We start from the raw sequence: 19,658 nt of genomic DNA, 5'->3' as shown, positions 1-19,658 counted from the left end.
ATGTCAGCTCTGCGGGTGAGGTCTCCGTCCCAGCAGTACTCCCTTCCCATTTGCAGGAAAGCAAAGTTGACAGCATGAGATAGCAAGGCTTCTTACTTGTCACTGGCTGAAAAGCACCTCAGGATGGAGATCATTTATTTGTTTTTATTCCAAATGACCTTTTTGTGTGTAAACTAGAGTTGAGAGAAAGGTTTTGGGTAAAGCTTATTTTAAAAGTGGAAACTTACTAGCCCAGGAAACTGGTTTACCGGTTCTTGAACTTGAATAGGTACCGTGTATATTTTCACCGCTACATAAATGAGATTAGTGAGTCCTTTCAATCTTAAAAGTTTGGGGCAGCTTGGCCCAGAATGGAAAAAGAACTAATTGAAAACAAATCCACCGTATCCATTTTCAACTTGTATTTTTAGGATACAAATAAGTGTGTCATGTTCAGTTTCTTAAATACTGGGCAACCATTCAAATAGATAGTTTGCAATGTACTATTGACCAGAAATCAAAATATGTTTGAAGACCATATCATCATTATGAGCATCATCACATTAGATATCATTTCTTTTTGTTGGGATATCAAAGTACCATTCTCAAATTAAGGGCTAAGAAAATATTATTCATGATTGTTGGAAATAACTTGAGGGAGATTTTATACTTTGAATAGAATATGCAAACTTTCTACCCTTGCAATAGTTAAAAACACTTTAATCCTGTTATCTTTATAACTGATATATTTTTAAATAATAAATTGCTTACTTCCTCCTGTCTAGGTCTCTATGTTGACTAGTTGAGACAAATATAAATATGGCCTTCTACAGTTATAATACAGTCTTAGCTATTACCGGAACAAGGTAAGCCACCCTCCACCCACAATATATGAACTTTTTTCTTCCAGAGGGAAAAGATATATAAAAGGATAGACTTAGGATTAGGCAAGGACTAGACTAACCAAGGATGGATTTGGGGTTTAGGGAACTGACATTCTAATGTATTTAAACTTATCCCAACTTTTCTATATGCTTTAGAACTCTGGCTGATTTTGTAGACTTGTGGTATAGATAGGATAGAAGATGTAATGGTTTTAGAGTGACACCTCTGTAATCAATGAATATTAGATATGAAAAAGGAGTAAAATGGCTGGCAAACAAACCAGTTTTAAGACATAAACCTACCTGTCCCAGTAAAATCTCTTATCACTTATTCCAAAGAATATTCACTGAGAGCTTACCATGTGCCAGATATTTTACATTTTCCATTTTGGCCATTCAAAGAGTATCTAATCTTGGCATGTTTCAAAAAAAGTCTGAAAAAAAATGGAAAAAGCCATCTCTTTGCCAAGAGAAGTCCCTTTGCCAGGAGCGCCATCAGGGAGGCCCTATCAGTGCCTTTCTTTTGAGAGAGTCCATTGGTACTACAAGGACAAAGCAGAATTGTGTAATTGATTAATCCCCACAGGCACCATGAAGCTTCATTCAAACAATATTCCAATTGTCAGTAAAATAGCTAAAGATACAAATTTTTCTACCTGTTATATGATAGTAGCTAGAGACATAACCTCTGGTGGAAATATGTTTGCTATTAGATTTTTTTTTTTAAGATTTATTTATTTATTTATACAAGCACTGAGTACAGTCAGAAGTGCAGGAGGGTGAGAGAATTCACCGAGCCAGAGCAGGGAGCAGAGCAGGCAGAAGGACCGAAGTACACTGCTGAGGGGAGCAGCAGGCGGCAGGAGAGGTCTGTGCGCCATGTGGGACCCTCACCCGGTGACTGGGGAGCAGCTGGGGATCGAACCGGGAGCTGCAGAGGCTGCGGGCAGCTTTGCAACCCAGCGCTCAACTGCTGCACCACTGGGGAGGCCCTGCTATTAGATTTTTTAATTAATAGTTGCAGAGCTTCTTTAAAAAAAATTATTAATTTATGAATACAAGAGTGGGGTGTAGGCCAGAGTTGGTGGCGGTGAGAGGATTCACCAGAGAGAGTGGGGAGCAGAACAGGCAGATCTACTGAAATATACTGCTGAGGGGAGCTGGTGAGACAGGAGAAGCAGAACTCAAGCTGCAGTGAGTGGCCGGCCATAGCTTGATAGCGCTGAGACTTTAACCCCTGCACCACCAGGGAGGTCCTAATTCTTTAACTTCTAAATGTGTCACAGTGTGTGCTCAACTCAGAGGTTGTTGCTCTTTTTTCCAGATTCCCTAGCCATTTTGTCCATCCTATCTGCGCTTGTTCTCACACATCACTTGCACTTCTTCACTTGCCAGATTTCTATTTAAATAAAACATATATGAAGAACTATGGAAGCAAGAAGTTCTCTTATTATAGTCAGCCAGGCAGTAAAGTACTTCATGTACGAACTAGGATAATACAAAAGCTACATACATCAACTTGCTGGCTACAAGAGGTCCCTGGTAAACCTCAACAGGAGGAAACCACAAAAAAGCCAGAGGTGACAAGTCCTCAGCCCACAAAAGAAACTGACACGAAGATTAAGGAAGAAAAGCGATCTTTCAGGCAAAAAATTGTGGATGAACTTAAATATTATTATAATGGATTCTATTTGCTTTGGATCGATACCAAAATTGCCATCAGAATGATTTGGAGGCTGTTGCATGGACAGGTGCTGACCAGACGAGATAGGAGAAGGGTAGGCAAGAATCCTATTTAAAAAAGAAAATTTAAGAAAGAAAAATATTTAAGGTTAGATGAAATATTTTATTTTATTTTATTTTTTTTTTTTAAAGATTTATTTATTTATTTATACATGCACTGGGTATAGTCAGAAGCGCGGGAGGGTGAGAGAATTCACCAGAGCCAGAGCGGGGAACAGAACAGGCAGACTGATGAAGTACACTGCTGAGGGGAGCAGCGGGCCGCAGGAGAGGTCTGCGTGCCATGTGGGACCCTCCTCCGGTGGCCGGGGAGCAGCCGGGGATAGAACCAGCCCTGCAGAGGCTGCAGGCAGCTTCGCAGCCCAGCGCTCAACCACTGCGCCACCAGGGGAGGCCCAGATGAAATATTTTAGAACCAAGTTTTAAAATCAAGTTAAAATTCACCCTAAAAATTCCAAAGTGGGAATAGTAACTGGTGGTGAGGACCAGAATTACTTACTAATTGCCACTGACCTGCTATACAGTTTTAGGCAAGATTCTTAGAATTTGTAGATATTTGCCTATAGAATGGTTACAATTGTTTTCTAATCTCTCCAAGTAATTGAGGGATTTCAGGTTGGATCTGTGCATCTGAAATACAAACTGTTGTTAATATATTAACTATATGCATTTGAAAAAGCAATTTAGAAAACTGCTATGTTATTAGAGTAAAAACCCCTAACTTAGATGAAAGCTAACAGATGCCAATACTATGTTTTGATTGTCATGGATTTCCTTGCAGATATCCTGTAAATATTACTTCAGAGCTATAGTAAAGGGGAAAGTGCTACCTTTCTATTTTATAAACAGCTGCAGAAAATCTGTCTTTGGTTTTTAACACTTTAAAATCCAAGACAAGCTCTTTTGTTTTTGTGTTTTTGTTTTTGGCATGTCCTAAAATAATGAATATTGCATATGCATTTAATTCTTTAGCTTTTGAGAACTTGTGTTGATTTGTTCCGCCTGGTTCCATTTATGGTGTTCGTAATTGTACCCTTCATGGAATTCTTATTACCAGTATTTGTGAAACTCTTCCCAGAGATGTTGCCATCAACTTTTGAAAGACAATCCAAAAAGGTATGTAAGATTTCTAAACTTGTTCTTATTAATAAGCCTTTTTTTAAAGAGCAGCTTTAGATTTACAGAATAATTCAGCAGAAAGTACAGACTCCTTGGATACCTTCTTCCATCCCCTCCCCACTACCCCATTTTTCTTATTAACATCTTGCATTAGTGTGGTACATTTGTAATAATTGAAGAACCAATAGCTGTATATTATTATTTAAATTTTTTTTTTTTACTTATCCATACTTAGAACTGGGATACAGGCCAGAGATGGGGGTGGGGGCAGGAGGTGAGAGGATTCACCAGAGACAGAGTGGGGAACAGAACAGGCAGATTGACTGAAATACACTGATGAAAGGGGAGCAGCAGGAGAGCCAGGAGAGATTTGCTTGGCCATATGTGTAGCTCCCTGGCCAAGGGATAGCTTCATAGGTTGCGTCTTAACCCCTTGCACCACCAGGGAGGCCCTGTATATTATTATTAATTAAAGCTCATACTTTATGTTAGTATCCAATCTTTGTGTTACACAGTTCTATGGGTTTTGACAAATATATAATGTCATGTATCTAAGTACAGTATCATACAGAATAGTTTCACTGCCACCCAAAAATTCCCTTTTTTCCACCTATTTGTTCCTCTTCCTTCCTATTTCATCCTCCAACCCATGGAAGCCACTGATCTTTTTGCTCTTTCTATAATTTTGCATTTTCAAGAATATCATGGAATTGGAACCATATGTTGTATTGTATAGCCTTTTCAAACTGACTTCTTTCACTTAGCAATATGCAATTAAATTTCCTCCTTATCTTTTTATGGCTCAATTCTTTCTATAACTGCACAATATTCCATTGTACAGATGTTTATTTTCCATTCAAGGTGAAGGATATCTTGGTTGCTTCTAATTTGGGGCACTTGTGAGTAAAAGTTGCTATGAAACATTCATGTGTAGGTTTTTGTATCGACATAAACTTTCAACTCACTTGGGTAAATATCTGGGAGAACAATTGCAAGATCATCTTGTAAGACTATGTTTACTTTTGTCAGTAGTCACTAAACTGCCATCCAATGTAGTTGTGATATTTTGTATTCCCTACCAGCAACCAGAGTTCCTCTTGTCCATATCTTCTTCAGCATTTACTGTTGTTAGTGCTTTGAATACTAGCCATTCTAACAGTGGTATCTCATTCTATAGCGGTATCTCTATTTATATATATTTTACATCATTGTTCATTTTTTTTAAAGATTTATTTATTATTTATTTATTTATTTATTTATTTATTTATTTATTTATTTATTTATTTTATTCTGGGTACAGTTAGAAGCGCAGGAGGGTGAGAGAACTCACAAGAGCCAGAGCGGAGAGTAGAACAGGCAGAGTGACGAAGTACACTGCTGAGGGGAGCTGTGGGCGGCAGGAGAGGTCTGCGCGCCATGCGGGAGAGGCTGCGGGCAGCTTAGCAGCCCAGCGCTCAACCGCTGTGCCACCAGGGAGGCCCCATCATTGTTCATTTTTGTACAATGTTTGCTTTCTCCTCTCAGGTGTCCATTATTATTTTTTAAAGATTTATTTATTTATGCATATGAGAACTAGGGTGTAAGCCAGAGGTACAGGAAAGGGGGTGGTGAGAGGATTTACCAGAGACCGAGTGGGTAGAAGAACAGGCAGGCTGACTGAAATACACAGCTGAGGGGAGCAGCCGGTGAGACTGGAGAGGTCTGTTGCGCCATGTGGGTCACCTCCCTGGAGGGCTAAGGATCAAGGATCCAACTTGTGCTGCAGTGGCTGGTGATAGCTTGATAGTGCTCTCTTTAACCCCTGCGCCACCAGAAAGGCACAGGAATCTGTTATTTTAATTTATAATTCTCTAACGACATAATGTTGATCTTTTCGCATGCTTATTTGCCACCTATGTGTCTTCTTTGGGAGTTTTTTTTTTTTTTTTTAAGGATTTATTTATTTATTTATTTATACAAGCACTGGGTACAGTCAGAAGTGCGGGAGGGTGAGAGAATTCACCAGAGCAAGAGTGGGGAACAGAACAGGCAGAATGACAAAATACACTGCTGATGGGAGCAGTGGGCACGGCAGGAGAGGTTTGCGCGCCATGTGGGACCCTCGCCAGCAGCCAGGGATGGAACCGGCGCTGCCCAGGCTGCAGGCAGCTTCGCAGCACAGCACTCAACCACTGCGCCACCAGGGGAGGCCCTTCTTTGGGAGATTTTTGCTCAATTCTTCTGCCCAGTTTTTAATGGGGTTGTTTTTCATATTGTTAAGTTTTAAGAATTCCTAGTATACTTTGGATCTAAGTCCTTTTTCAGATATGTTTTTGCAAATATTTTCTCTTAGTCTGTGACTTGTCTTTACATTCTCTTAATTTGATTCGTCTTTTCATATCAAATGCTTTAATTTCAATAAAGTAAAATTTATTAATTTTACTTTGGATTGTGCTGTTGGTATTTTATCTAAAAACTCATTGCCAAACACAAGCTTACCTAGATTTTTTCCTATGTTTTCTTTCAGAAGTTTTATAGTTTTGAGTTTTACATTTACATCTGCAATCTATTTTGCATTTATTTTTGTAAGAGTTATAACCTCAGTGTCAGAATTAATTCTTCTGCATGTGGATATCTTGTTTTTCAAGTACCATTTGTTGGAAACACTGGCCCTTCTGCATTGAATTTTAACTAGTTTTTTTTAAGATATATTTATGCATATAAGAGCTGGGGTGCAGGCCAGAGGTGGGAGGGGTGAAAGGATTCACCAGAGACAGTGTAGAGAGCAGAACAGGCTGATTGATCGAAATACACTGCTGAGGGGAGCAGCAGGTGAGATAGGAAATGTCTGCTGAGCCATGTGTGGCACCTCCCTGGCCAGGATGGAATTCATGCTGCAGTGGCTGCTGATAGCTTCATAGTGCTGAGACTTAACTCCTTGTGCCACCAGGGAGGCCCCAAGGTAGATAGATGACATGGTAGGAGATGTCATGTTGGTGTCAATTTTGGATAGTATCTACCATTCTGAGAAATTCAGGCTTTGCTTTGACAATGGTGTATCATGGAAAGTGAACTTAAGCAGGGAGTAAATAATAATTACATCCATGTTTTAGAAAAATAAGTTTGCTGGCAAGAAGGATTGAAAGAGCAGAACCAAGCTGAGAAATCACCTGGAGTGCTGTTGCAATATCATAAGAGAGAGAGGACAAGCCTAAATTATAAAAAGTGGTATTAGGAATAAAATCTTGAAAATTTGAGATACATAAAGGGGTAGAATCAAATTTCAATATTTAACTGCCTAACGGTAGTTAAAGTAGTCAGCATCTAGAATTAATGCTTAGGGGATTCCAAGGAAAGTGTTAGTGAATGCAGCAAGTTGGGGGAATAGAGAAAAAGATTTGTCTATATCTTCTGCTTTCTTCAGCACCATGTATTCTCCAAAAACACATCTATACACATTATGTACACATCAGAGCTAGACTTAGAAAATGCTTTCTTGTTTATTCTGTGAAGAAAAGAGAGGGCATAATTTCTGTTTACATCAGATCACTGTACCATGCATTTCTCTTTCATAACACTTATGCATTATACTTTTACATTAATTTGTGGAATACTGCATTATCATTAGTCACTAGTATTTGTAACCCATTAGACTAGAAATTCTATAAGGGTAGGAATTCTTACTTGCTTTTGCCTACTTTATCCCCAGTACATAGCTGCTCCATAAATTAATAAATGGACGGATGGGTGAATATGGAATAATGAAATGGATGAATGGGTTCTAATGACGATATTGCCATTGTGTAATTTTTTTTTTTTTACTGAGTCTTGTAAGAGCTTTCTAAAAATTGAACAATGATGTAAAAAGTAACTAAATTAATTTAAAAAAGATGTTTCTAATAATCAATGACTTATGATTGACTGATCATTAGTATTTCTTGGGTAACTTAAAAAAAAAAAAGTTGGTCTGTAGATTCTGTTCCTCTCTACCCTACTCAGTCCTGATCATGATTGTTTTGAAAACACTACCACATTCAAACTCTGGTAATGATCAAGGATTTAGAAATACTGGTCAATATAGTGTTTTAAGAGTGTGTAGTTAACTCTCTTTTTTGTGGTGCTTTGTTCATATCTTGTATAGCACTTAATTCGTTGTATTGTAACTGATTTTATCTGTTTTCTACTTAAACTGTAAGCTACTTTAGCATAAAGTAAGTTTTCTAGTTTTGTTTGTGGGTCAAACAAAATTAAGGGATACTCAGATCAGGGGTTGACTTGACTAGTAATCCAGGTGGTTTTTACCAGGTTAAGAGATAACAAATTCATCTTAAGTAATGACAAAGCCTCCCCATTGAAGGGACATTTTTAAGAAAATATTTATTTTTTAATTTATTTTTTGTGTAGAAGAACTAGAGTGTAGGCAGCGTGTAGGAGGTGAGAAGAGTCACCAGAGACAGAGTGGGGAGCAGAATAGGTGGATTTGCTGAAATACACTGCTGAGGGGAACAGCAGGCGAGAGAGGAGAGGTCTGCTGCACCATGTGAGTTAGCTCCCTGGCCAGAATCAAATTCAGGTTGTAAGGGTAATAGTTTGATAACACTAAGACTTAACAGCTAGGTCATCAGGGAATCCCCGGGGGATATTTTGGATCTGTCAAATATTTATGACCATTATATCAATGGAAAAGAAAAAAGAAAAGGTAAGATTAAAGAAATAAATTGCAAATGGAAGCTACTTTTTACTTGTTCTAATTCTTACAAAACCCATCTAATTTGGTCTGAAAGTAATATTTAATACAATATAGGGATAAGCAATAGCAAAGGGACAGTAATTCTCTCATCTTTATCAGCTGTAATCATGTAATCCTTTTCTACTATTAAGGAAGAAAAACAGAAAAAGAAAGTGGCTGCAATGTTGGAACTAGCAAAATTTCTTCAAGAAACTATTACAGAATTGGCAAAGAGGAACAGAACCAAGTTGGGAGAAGCCTCTACACAGTTCTCAAACTATGTCGAACAGGTGTCAGTTTATTATATAAACTAAACAACTCCTGGGATGGCAGCTATATGAAAAATTCACATCATTGTGGGCTTCCTAAACTATGCACAACCTGAATTTGCAGATATCTAAGTTATATACATAAAATATTGCAAACAATTATAGTAGTTTGCAGAAAAACTTAACACAATCAACATGTGGGAGACATTGGTAGCTTCTCGAATCAAACTTTTGAACTACTCTTTTCAGTTAATTTAGACTGACTTCGGAATTTTTTATTCCTTTTTAAGGAATAAAATGGGCCATAAGGCCCATTTTCAGACATAAGACAGAGTCCATAAATGCTTTGACCTGTCTTTCAAATAGTTTACAGAGTAAATTAAATTAGATAGAAAACACATTTTATTTATTTTTTATTATTTTTCTAAAGATTTATTTATGCATACAAGAGCTGGGGTACAGGCCAGAGGTGGGGGTGAAGGGGTGAGAGGATTCACCAGAGGCAGAGTGGGGAGTAAAACAGGCATATCTACCAAAATACACTGCTGAGGGAAGCAACGGGCAAGACAGGAGAGGTCTGCTGCGCCATGTAGGTAGCTCCCTGATTAGGGATAGAACTTGTTACTACAGTGGCTACCGATAGCTTCATAGTGCTGAGACTTGACCCTGGGAGGCCCAGGAAACACATTTTATTTATTTTTTTTTTAAGAATTTTTTTTTTAATAGAGGCATGTTTTTTTTTATTTATTTATTTGTTTGTTTGTTTGTTTTTGTTTATACATGCACTGGGTACAGTCAGAAGCGCGGGAGGGTGAGAGAATTCACCAGAGCCAGAGCGGGGAGCAGAGCAGACAGAAGGACCGAAGTACACTGCTGAGGGGAGCAGCGGGCGGTAGGAGAGGTCTGCGCGCCATGTGGGACCCTCCTCCAGTGGCCAGGGAGCAGCCGGGGATCGAACCGGCGCCGCAGAGGCCGCGGGCAGCTTCGCAACCCAGCGCTCAACCGCTGCGCCACCGGGGAGGCCCAGGAAACACATTTTAATTAGCCTCTTTGTCCCACTGTTAAGGTCCAGACAGGCCACAAGCCCTGCACAAAGGAGATAATTCAATTTTCCAAACTCTTTGAGGATCAGCTAACCCTGGAACACCTAGACCGACCGCAACTGGTTGCCCTTTGCAAACTGCTAGAATTACAATACTTTGGAACCAATAATCTGCTTCGCTTTCAACTCCTGCAGAGACTGAAGTCTATAAAAGCAGATGATGAAGTAAGAACTTAACTATTATTTTAGGAAATTAGCAAGGCATTGAGAGATATCATAGGGTGACTTTGTGATTAAATGAGGTATTTTCTGCTCATGGACTGGTTCTACCAAAATGAGTGGTTTAAACAACCATTACCATGACAGCTGGAACCTTGACTACTCATTTTAGAGTTGTCTGTGGTACTCTGACCCATTTTCTTGAGAAAGTCATCATAAGCACTTAGTAATTTGGATTTTTAGCTGACACTGAAGTAGGACCCTCTAGGAAGGAACAGCAGCTCAGTGGACTTCTGAGTCTTCCTCTGCTAAGGACAGTGTTCTATCCTAACACCTGTACTCCTCTCCCACTAAGCTTTTACCAAAGTAAATATTCTGCTGGGTGAGTTGATTTGGTAAGAAGGGGGTGGCAAAGTGTAATGCAGAGAGAGAAAGCAGAGCCTAGCCATCTTGTGGAAGAAAGGCACCAGTTGGACTATAACTACTAATTAGATCTCTTAAAAAATGGGAAGAATGTTTCTTGAATCCAAATCAGCTGCTTTAAAGCATTCTGCCTGAGGGAGCAGGATTCCCAGAACTGAGAAAGTATAATCCCACTGGCCCCATTTAGATTTCAGTTGTTGCTTTCAGAACTTTGGAATAACCAATACTGGTCCCAGAAGAATAATAGTTTTGGATCACATTAAGCAGAAACTCGACTAAGTTATTTATGGAGGGAGGTTTGTGAACCAAAGAGTTAGGGCCATTCCTGGGGTGGTAGTTGGGAGATAGCAGGGGAAAACCACTTCTGGGACATGCAGCAAATGTTACATTGAATGCTTTTCAAGTGCAAATTTTTATTATGAATCCTGAAGCTGCCAAGAAAGGAAAGAGGAGGCGTCATAACCAGGTGAAATGCAAATCAAGACAGGAAAGAATTACATTGGTAACTGAATGTTAGGAGGAGTTATGTAAATATCTCTGATATAATAAATACCTGGTGGCAGAATTGCCTTCATCTCAACTGCTATACCTTCTGAAGTCACCTTGTTTTTTAGGTTCCTGGCCTTTGCAGCAGACATGCAGGGGACAAAATGAGAAAGCATTAGATTCTGTCTTTTCTCTGATTTGTGGGGATTTAGGGATTAGGTAAAGATCTAATACTATTCCTTACGTTTATTTCAGATAATTGCCAAAGAAGGAGTGGGTGCTTTGAGCGTGTCAGAACTACAAACTGCCTGTAGGGCCCGAGGGATGAGATCGCTGGGTCTCACTGAGGAACAACTGAGACAACAGCTGACAGAGGCAAGTAGCAGCTTTCCTGAGCCTTCTCATTAGAACTCTCCCTCCTGCAATTTGCAAAACTCATTTTGTGATTTCTGTTTTGCAGTGAACTGTCTTACCGAATTTGTCTTATTTTATTGAGCAGTGTGTTGCTGAAGAAGGTAGATTTGTTTTTGACTGAGACAGTGCTGTATTCATTTCCTATTGCTGCATAAAACAATCTTAATGGCTTAAAGCAACGTCTATTTATTACCTCTCAGTTCTGCGTTTAATGTGCAGGCAGTATTTCTCCCTAGATGTTGGGAAGACGCCATTCCATGCGCAGTCCTTTCTTTTTTTTTTTTTTTTTAATAGAGGCATTTTTTTTCTTTATTTATTTGTTTGCTTGTTTGTTTGTTTTGTTTATACATGCACTGGGTACAGTCAGAAGCGTGGGAGGGTGAGAGAATTCACCAGAGCCAGAGCGGGGAGCAGAGCAGGCAGAAGGACCGAAGTACACTGCTGAGGGGAGCAGCGGGCGGCAGGAGAGGTCTGCGCGCCATCTTTCTTTAACTGAATTTAGCTGCTTGAAACTGTAGAACTGAGGTCCTATTTCCTCACTGGTGGTAAACTCCAGGCTGACCTCCATCCTGGAGGCCACCTGCATTCCTTATCTTTAGGTCCCTCCATCTACGAGGCCAGCATGGAGAACTTCTCACATGGCAAACCTCAGCATTCCCGTTTTTGACCTCTAGCCTCAGATTTAAAGATCTCGTGTAATTAGGTGAGACCTATCAGGATATTAAACTTCATATCTCAAGGTATACTGCCTTGAGGCCTTAATTATATCAGCAAAATTCCTTTTTAGCAGCACCTAGATTAGTATTTGAATAACTGGGAGAAGGCATGAGTATATCAGGGACAGGAATCTCAAGACCAATTGAGAATTTTGCCTACTTTAAGTACTGCAAGGGCTTGGCAAAATCTAATGCAAGGTGTGTAATTTGAGTAAATCCCTGAGATGGTCTAAACACGCTCATGTGGAACTGCTTTCCCAACCAGTGCTCCATACCAACGTGAAGTGTTAGCTTTGGTTATAGATGTTTAATATTTTCCCCCATATAATATATTCCTCTTTTAACTAGCAGTGCCAATAATTTAAAATAAAAATAACGCCTATTCAAATTCTCATTCCTATAAGTGTAAAAAGTGCTATAAAGTACACACAAATTATCTGGTAATAGGAGTTATTGCTGTGACTTTGAAACCATGTCGGGTAGCTATTTCCTTTTACATGTTGGAGTCACTCTTGTTGGAAGATGAACATATATACAAGTCTTTCTTGAAAGAGTTATAATCCCACTATAAATGAGTGAGGATACCAATTTAATTAGGATATTTCATATTATGTACTTTTTCACATTAAATAAAACATGTATATATACCAAAATATTATCATTGATTATGTTTACGTGGTAGGGGTGTGAATGACTTTATTTGCTAACTATACTTTCTGTATTTTATGATTTTTTTGTATCAAGCCTCTATTAGTCTACAGTCAGAGTATGTATGTATGTATATATATATATATATATATTTTAAGTTTTATTTTATTTATTTATGCATACAAGAACTGGGGTGTAAGCCAAATGTGTGTGGGGGTATGTGTGAGAGGATTCACCAAAGACAGAGTGGGGAGCAAAATGGGTGGCTTGACTGAGATACACTGCTGAGTGGAGCAGCGGATGAGACAAGGGAGGTCTGCTGCGCCATGTGGGTTAGCTCTCTGGCTGGGGATAGAACTTGGTGCTGTGGTGACTGCTGGTAGCTTGATAGGGCTGAGTTAACCCCTTGTGCCACCAGGGAGGCCCCATATATTTTATTTTTAAATTATTTAGTCTTTTTTTTTTCTTTCAAACTATGTTATTCAAAAAATTCTGTGTTAGAATATGAGGAGACATTTCAAGTTTATGTATGAGAAACACATGAGATGTCTTAGCCTCATGATAACATAAATTAAAACTTGAGAGACAGCATTTTTACCTATGCTATTAGACTCCAGCAAAGATCGGATTCTGATAACACACTGCGAAGTGAGGATGTGAGGTGGGGGCATTTGTGCACTGTTGGTAAAACCCCCATAGAGATTAATTCATAGCAGTATCTTCCAAAATTTAAAAATGCATTTACTCTTTGATCTAGCAATTTCACCTCTAGGAATTTATTTAGGTTCTTGCACATGTGCAAAATGATACAACTACAGGATTATCCTTTGCAGCACCATTTATGATAGCAAAAGATTTGAGATCACCTAAAGTTCATAAGTAGAATACTCAAATTACGGCATTTTCATACAGTGGAGTGCTTTATAGATGTTTAAAAAAAGGAAGCAGTGCTGCAGCTACTGCTATGAATCAATCTCTAAGATATTTCAGTGGGAAAAAAAAGCAAAGAACAAAAGTGTATGTATGTCACTCTTTTGTGTAAAGATAAGAAAATATATAAATGCATATACTGTATATGTATAGGATATCTCTGGAAAATCATAAGGCTCTGGTACCAGTGGTTGCCTCTAAGGAGGGAAACAGGGTAGCTGAAGAACTGGGATAGAAGTTGGGATTATTTTTATTGACTACATTTGACCTTTTGAATTTTGACTGTTGTGCATGTATTTTTTTAAAAGATTTATTTATTTATGCATACAAGAACTGGGGTACAGGTCAGAGGTGTGGGAGTGAGAGAATTCACCAGAGACAGAGTGGGGAACAGAACAGACAGATTGACAGAAATACACTGCTCAGGGGAACAGCAGGTCAGGAGAGGTCTGTTGCATCATGTGGGTAGCTCCCTGGCCAGGGATCGAACTCGTGCTGCAGTGGCTGCGGATAGCTTCATAGGTTTCGTCTCAATGCCTTGCACCACAGGGAGACCCTGTGCGTGTATTTTTGAATTAAAAATACATATTTTCAAAATCTTGGCCAATTTGGTACTTGAAAACTTACATCTCATTCTCATTTTAATGTTTACTTTTCTGGATTCTAAATAAGGTTGACTTACTCTTTCACATTATCTACTTTTTATCTAAGTGAAGATAGTTAGCTACTTTGACCCACAGTTGGTTGAATTTAGTTGAACACTCCCTCTCCACCCCTGAGAGTAATCTCACTGTAGTGAATGAGGTTGCAGGTACAACCAGTTCTTACCCCCGTCCTTCCATTAGTTGTCAGCATACACCCGGGGAAGCGGTTAAACCCAAAGAAACAGTAGATGACTGTACGTGGTCCCTGTTTAGCTTTCACATTCTATGATTCTATCATGTTTTATTCCTCTCCCCTTCTCCAGTGGCAGGACCTCCACCTGAAGGAGAATGTCCCTCCTTCTCTTTTGCTCTTGTCACGAACCTTCTACCTAATAGATGTGAAGCCAAAGCCAATCGAGATACCATTAAGTGAAGAGGTGAGTAACTACTGGTTCCTGGGGAATCTGGACGTCTAAAACCAGAGCCTCTCCACAAGTGTCTTATTTCTTCTTACAATCAGAACAGACATTATCTTTTGGAATTGGCTCAAATGGCTTTATAACCTTTAAAAAGTTCCTAAAAAATTAAAACTCCTCAAACTACCAGAAGAACAAAAGGTGCTGAGTTAAAGGCACTGTTATTATCTTTAATTCCATCTTGATTTAGTTTTACTGATAGAATTCTGGTTTATTCTTTCCCCTTAACTATCTAGGCATCAATGGCAGACAGTTTTTTATTTTTTATTATTTTTTAAAGATTTATTTATGTATGCATTCAAGAGCTGGGGTACAGGCCAGAGGGGTGTGTGTGTGGGGGGGGAGTGTGTGTGATAGGATTCACCAGAGATAGCAAGGGGAACAGAACAGGCAGATTGATGGAAGTACACTGCTGAGGGCAGCAGCAGGCGAGACAGGAGAAGTCTGCTGTGATATGTGGGTTGAGAGGTCTGCTGTGACATGTGGGTTGCTCCTTGGCCAGCCAGGAATCGAACTCATGCTGCAGTGGCTGCGGACAGCTCCACAGGCTGGGTCTTAACCCCTTGCCCCACCAGGGAGGCCCCTGGTAGACTGTTTTTAAACACTCCTCCTCCGTTGAGACTGAATGGTGCTTGCTCTTTCATGTCTGATTCATTTGTCCAGATTCCTATTAATTTCTAAGCAATGGATGGATAAATCTTGAATGTAAACTTAATGTCTTCCTTCACCTCACATCCTTAATCATTTTTTGTTGCCTTTAACCCAGCACCTTTTGTTCTGGTATTTTTCTGACCCAGGATTGGTAGTCACCAGAGCAGATAACTGGTCATCAGAAATGGTCTCTTATTTCTCTATTTGTGGCTTCATGTCTAACTCAGAGCCTGCATGAGAAAGGAAAGATCATTATAGATGCTGTTTGTATGGTTTAGGAGATTAGACTAAGTACTCTGGAGTGAGGAAAAACAAGCATTTTTAACCATATACTGTTGACTTTTTGGACAAGCCAAGGAAAAAAATATATGAACTCCCACATGAAGGTTGTGCTTCAGGTAACACCATCTTGCTTTCTCCCTTTCTATATTTCCTGAGATAATCTGGATTTGGGCTTTGTCCAGGAAGGATTCTAGGAGAGTAGGAGCAATTTTGGAGTACAGACTATGGTCTAAAAGGCAGGTTAGTGGGTTTTTACTCTATCATTGGTCTTTAAAACAGACCAAAGTTATTTGTCATTCTTAGACGGCTCTCAGGAACAAGGAACTCTGGGAGCAGCACAGTGGCTCATAGTTAAATTTGGGTTCTCAGAATTATTCTAGATGGGCATAAACTCTTCAGTCAGATGTTGCTTTCTGGAATGGTTGAGAATGACAAGCTCCTAGAAATTTAATTGTTTTAGAATTCATGTATCTGTCATCAAATTGAATATATTATAGTTTTCCAGCCACACAAAGAAAATACGTATTACCAAAGACAGTGATATATTTATTTTTCAAATCTAATATAATTCTTGAAGACAGTTTAGCTAGCCTACTCCATTTCCTCATGTTGCTGGAGCTTCTGTTAAACAACACCTACCATTTTAATCAGGTAAATTCATTGTTTATTATTAGATACCAAAAGTGATAAAGCTGTCAATTTTGACTTAAGTTACAAACAGAAGTAATTGAAAAATAGTACCTTTTGTTGTTTTCTTGAAACTGAGAACAGGACCAGAACTTACAAAATAATGGCTTGTTATTGAGGATCTTAAACACTAGAATCTGATTAGAGTGCAACTATTGCATATAGGGTGCTCAAAACTCAAAGGTAAATTCAGGGACATATTTTGTATGTTACTCATAAGGGATATAATAGGAGGAAGTCAGGGATTTAGTGGGAAGCAAATTGTGCTGACTAGTATTGACTACTATAGAAGTGTGTCTGAGTTTTAGGAGGAGCAGAAAGCTTATGCTTATAGAAAGTATTTCTCTTCTTAGCCACCAATGACGAATATTCCTGTGGAATCAACTACTTCCCCTAAATCTAAAGAGAACATGGTGGATATTGCCCCTCAACTGAAGGGAACTGAGGTTAGATAATTACTTTTCATTTGATTAATTAGGTTATAAATGAAAATAATTTCTCTATTTTTTAACCTCCTTCACTGAATTTCAATATAATGGTGTTCTTTAATAAAGAATATTTATTGAACTGATTATATAAAATTGGGCTCCAGATTTTGTCTCTCTCATCCTGTGCCAGAATAGCACAGGATGAATTAGCTGTTATAAGTTCCTGGTAGTTGTGGCTGTTACTGTAGATCTAAACACACATTTCGCTTTAAATCAGTAACCCAACTCTTGATGTTTAACCCAGTAACCCAGTTCTTGATGTTTAAGGATGAAGAATTTATACAGCTGCCACCAGTTACCTCATCACCCATAACACCATCAATACCTATTTTATTACCTAAGGAACCCATTACTTCTGCTAAAGAAGCTGTAAGTATGTTAAAAAAGAAAATGCTTTTCCTCTAGTAATTTAAAGGGCAGTGACAATCTAGAATTATAACTATTGCAAAACACTGCATAGTTCTTCCTGTCGTCCAAACAGGAAGTTGTAGGCTGAACTTTAGTCATCTTACAACCACTGCATTTTTTAAACTCAATTATCCAAAAGCAAAGAAAAAAATCAACCAATGCAATCGTGGATTAGACCTAAACATGTTAAGTCTAGAAGCTAATTACAATATAGGCAGATTCTTATTCTCTTTTGCGCCAGATGGAAATGGTTCCCATATGTTTTATATTTCACACAGGCTTCTGATGTCAGGAAATACTAGCAGGAAAGCAATTTAAGTCTTAGGAGAAATGCATGTAAATAAGAAATTACTTATCTATTCACCTTTTCCATTTGGGTGGAGGAATCTGGTGAGAGATCACAAAGCATGCATGAAACACATAAACAGTAGGAGGAGCATGGGAGAGCTGACCTATGGAGTGGCCCTACTGGCTCCTGAGGACCAAAGAGAACCTGTGGACAGTCAGATGGAGCAAACACATAGGGGCCTTGTTTTGCCTGTCTTCTTTATATTTATTGCCAAGATAAACTTTAAACAGATTTCACTCTGTGGCCTGTGATTATTTTGATTAAGAGAATAAATGGTGACCAACACTTAACAAGCCCTTCTGTTTTGTACCTAGACACACCAAGCCAAATCACAAAAGACAACCCAGAACAGCAAGGCTAGTTCAAAAGGAGCCTAAGGACTCTTCGAGGCTGAAGCTCACGCTTTCCAGCGTCCTGCCCTCAGCAGTAGTATACATAAAGGACCTCCCAGCTAGGACTGTCTGTGTCTGGTTTGAGATCGGGGATCAGCCATTTAGTCCTTGGAGCCATCCGTTGAGGCCTTCCAATCATTCCAGATGATGTCAGCAGTGAGAGCAAGGTCAGACCATTTAGAAAAATGTATTTGCAAAGTGCACTTCTTCTGTTTCATTATGTCATCTCACTAAATTTTGTGTAAAGCCCCTCACCCTCACCTCCATGTTATTTTTAAACAGCTTCCTATTTGTGTGCATGTTCTTTAAGGAGGGAATTTTTTGCATAATGGAGTCAGGCTGGTACCTTAGATACCTCTGCCTCCTCTGGCTTGTAAACATGTAGCCCAAGCAAGAACTTGGAAACTCCAAAGATCATTGCAAGAGCACCTCTTCAGCTTTTTCAGAGTGATCCAGCAGTAGGAAGTATCCTGGAAACAAAGTACCCTGTGAAACAGAATGGATATACTCCCCAGGAAGGTTTTCCTGGATGTAAAGAAGAAAACACTTTTTGGAGGAGAAAACCGGGAGTAAAGCACACTGGCAGTCACAGAGAGTTGGCTGCTGCGTGGCTGTTCTGAGACATCTCCCTCTTGGGCCTGCAGAAGCTGCAGGAATCTGGGAGGCTGCCACTATTCTAGCACATATGGTTTTCATTAGCCACCATTTTGCTAGGAGACATAATTAAGGGCTTAAGGCTTAACCATTTGTCTGTGCAGGGTGTGTGTTTTTTCTGGTCTGTTTGTCTTTCACAAACAAGACTATTTGTTAGTCATAGGAGTTGTTAAAGTTTGATATAATCCCTAAGCTACTCAGTAACAAGTATTATGTTCAGGCATTTATGTTTAGTATTGTCAGTACTGGAAAACTTAAGATAACAAATAGACTGCCAGGCAACCGACCAACAGCTTTCTTTCCGGGGGGGGGGGGGGTGTCACTTAGAAGGGAAAATAGATTTTGACTTACGGGTGAAGTTAGATTTCTTTACTGCCAGTCAGATGCTAAGAAATTAAAAGCAGTTAGGTGGGAGTCAGTTAAACCAAGTAAAACTCAAATCTCCCTGTCTGGGATCACCCGAATGAGGAATGTCATCAGCACTTTGCAGCAAGAATATGCACTTTTCAAAGCTTCCTAAACCGCCTCTCTACAAGAGGACAAGTCCCATCACGTCCGCTAATGAACTCCACTTCCTTGAGGATGAGTCCCTACTGTGTAGCACTCCACGGATCTTGCCATTGGCCGAGCAAGGTGATTCACAATAAATTTTCCCATTTTAAAAATGATGGGTGTTTATTTTAATTAGTTCACATTTCAAAGTGTTGAATGTGGGAAAGGGATTTAGCTACTTGCTCAATCCTGATACAGGTGAATGATTCATACGTACTACTGGGCTGCTCTGTAATTCTTACCCTATGAGTAGAATGAAAATGGTTAGGTCAAGGAGCCCCTGGTCACTTTTGGCCCCACCTGGCCTCCATCCATTTTTTGCTACATCTGCACATCTAAGACACAGTATTCCTCTCTTCCTTTTCTTACAGTAGCTCATTGAAGCCCAGGTTATTTTTTTGCTCTCATCAGTTAAAGTACTTGGCTGTTGGGTTCGGTGATTGTTAGAGCTAGCCCCACATTGAAACTGAGCCAGTGGTGGTCCGGTAAAAGATT

The 19,658-nt window shown here is 39.3% G+C and overlaps 1 protein-coding gene across 2 annotated transcripts; it reads left to right on the top strand.

The window, feature by feature from the left end:
- Positions 1-798: 798 nt before the first annotated feature.
- LETM2 (leucine zipper and EF-hand containing transmembrane protein 2) lies at positions 799-17,942 on the top strand (the record flags this gene model as incomplete). 2 transcript variants are annotated; one of them, XM_084232181.1, is made up of 10 exons in its annotated part: positions 799-845; positions 2,188-2,641; positions 3,579-3,722; positions 8,586-8,723; positions 9,769-9,969; positions 11,128-11,247; positions 14,548-14,661; positions 16,674-16,766; positions 17,076-17,177; positions 17,880-17,942. In XM_084232181.1, 10 exons carry the CDS (start codon positions 799-801, stop codon positions 17,940-17,942), a joined length of 1,476 nt encoding a protein of 491 aa, XP_084088307.1. The 2 variants fall into 2 exon arrangements, with proteins under 2 accessions (XP_084088307.1, XP_084088308.1); XM_084232182.1 differs by lacking the exon at positions 3,579-3,722.
- Positions 17,943-19,658: the final 1,716 nt, after the last annotated feature.

Source organism: Talpa europaea (genome assembly GCF_964194135.1).
Source record: "Talpa europaea genome assembly, chromosome: 4".
Taxonomy (NCBI): domain Eukaryota; kingdom Metazoa; phylum Chordata; class Mammalia; order Eulipotyphla; family Talpidae; genus Talpa; species Talpa europaea.
Note: the sequence above shows the minus strand (reverse complement) of the source record. Positions and strands in the feature narration are given on the sequence as shown.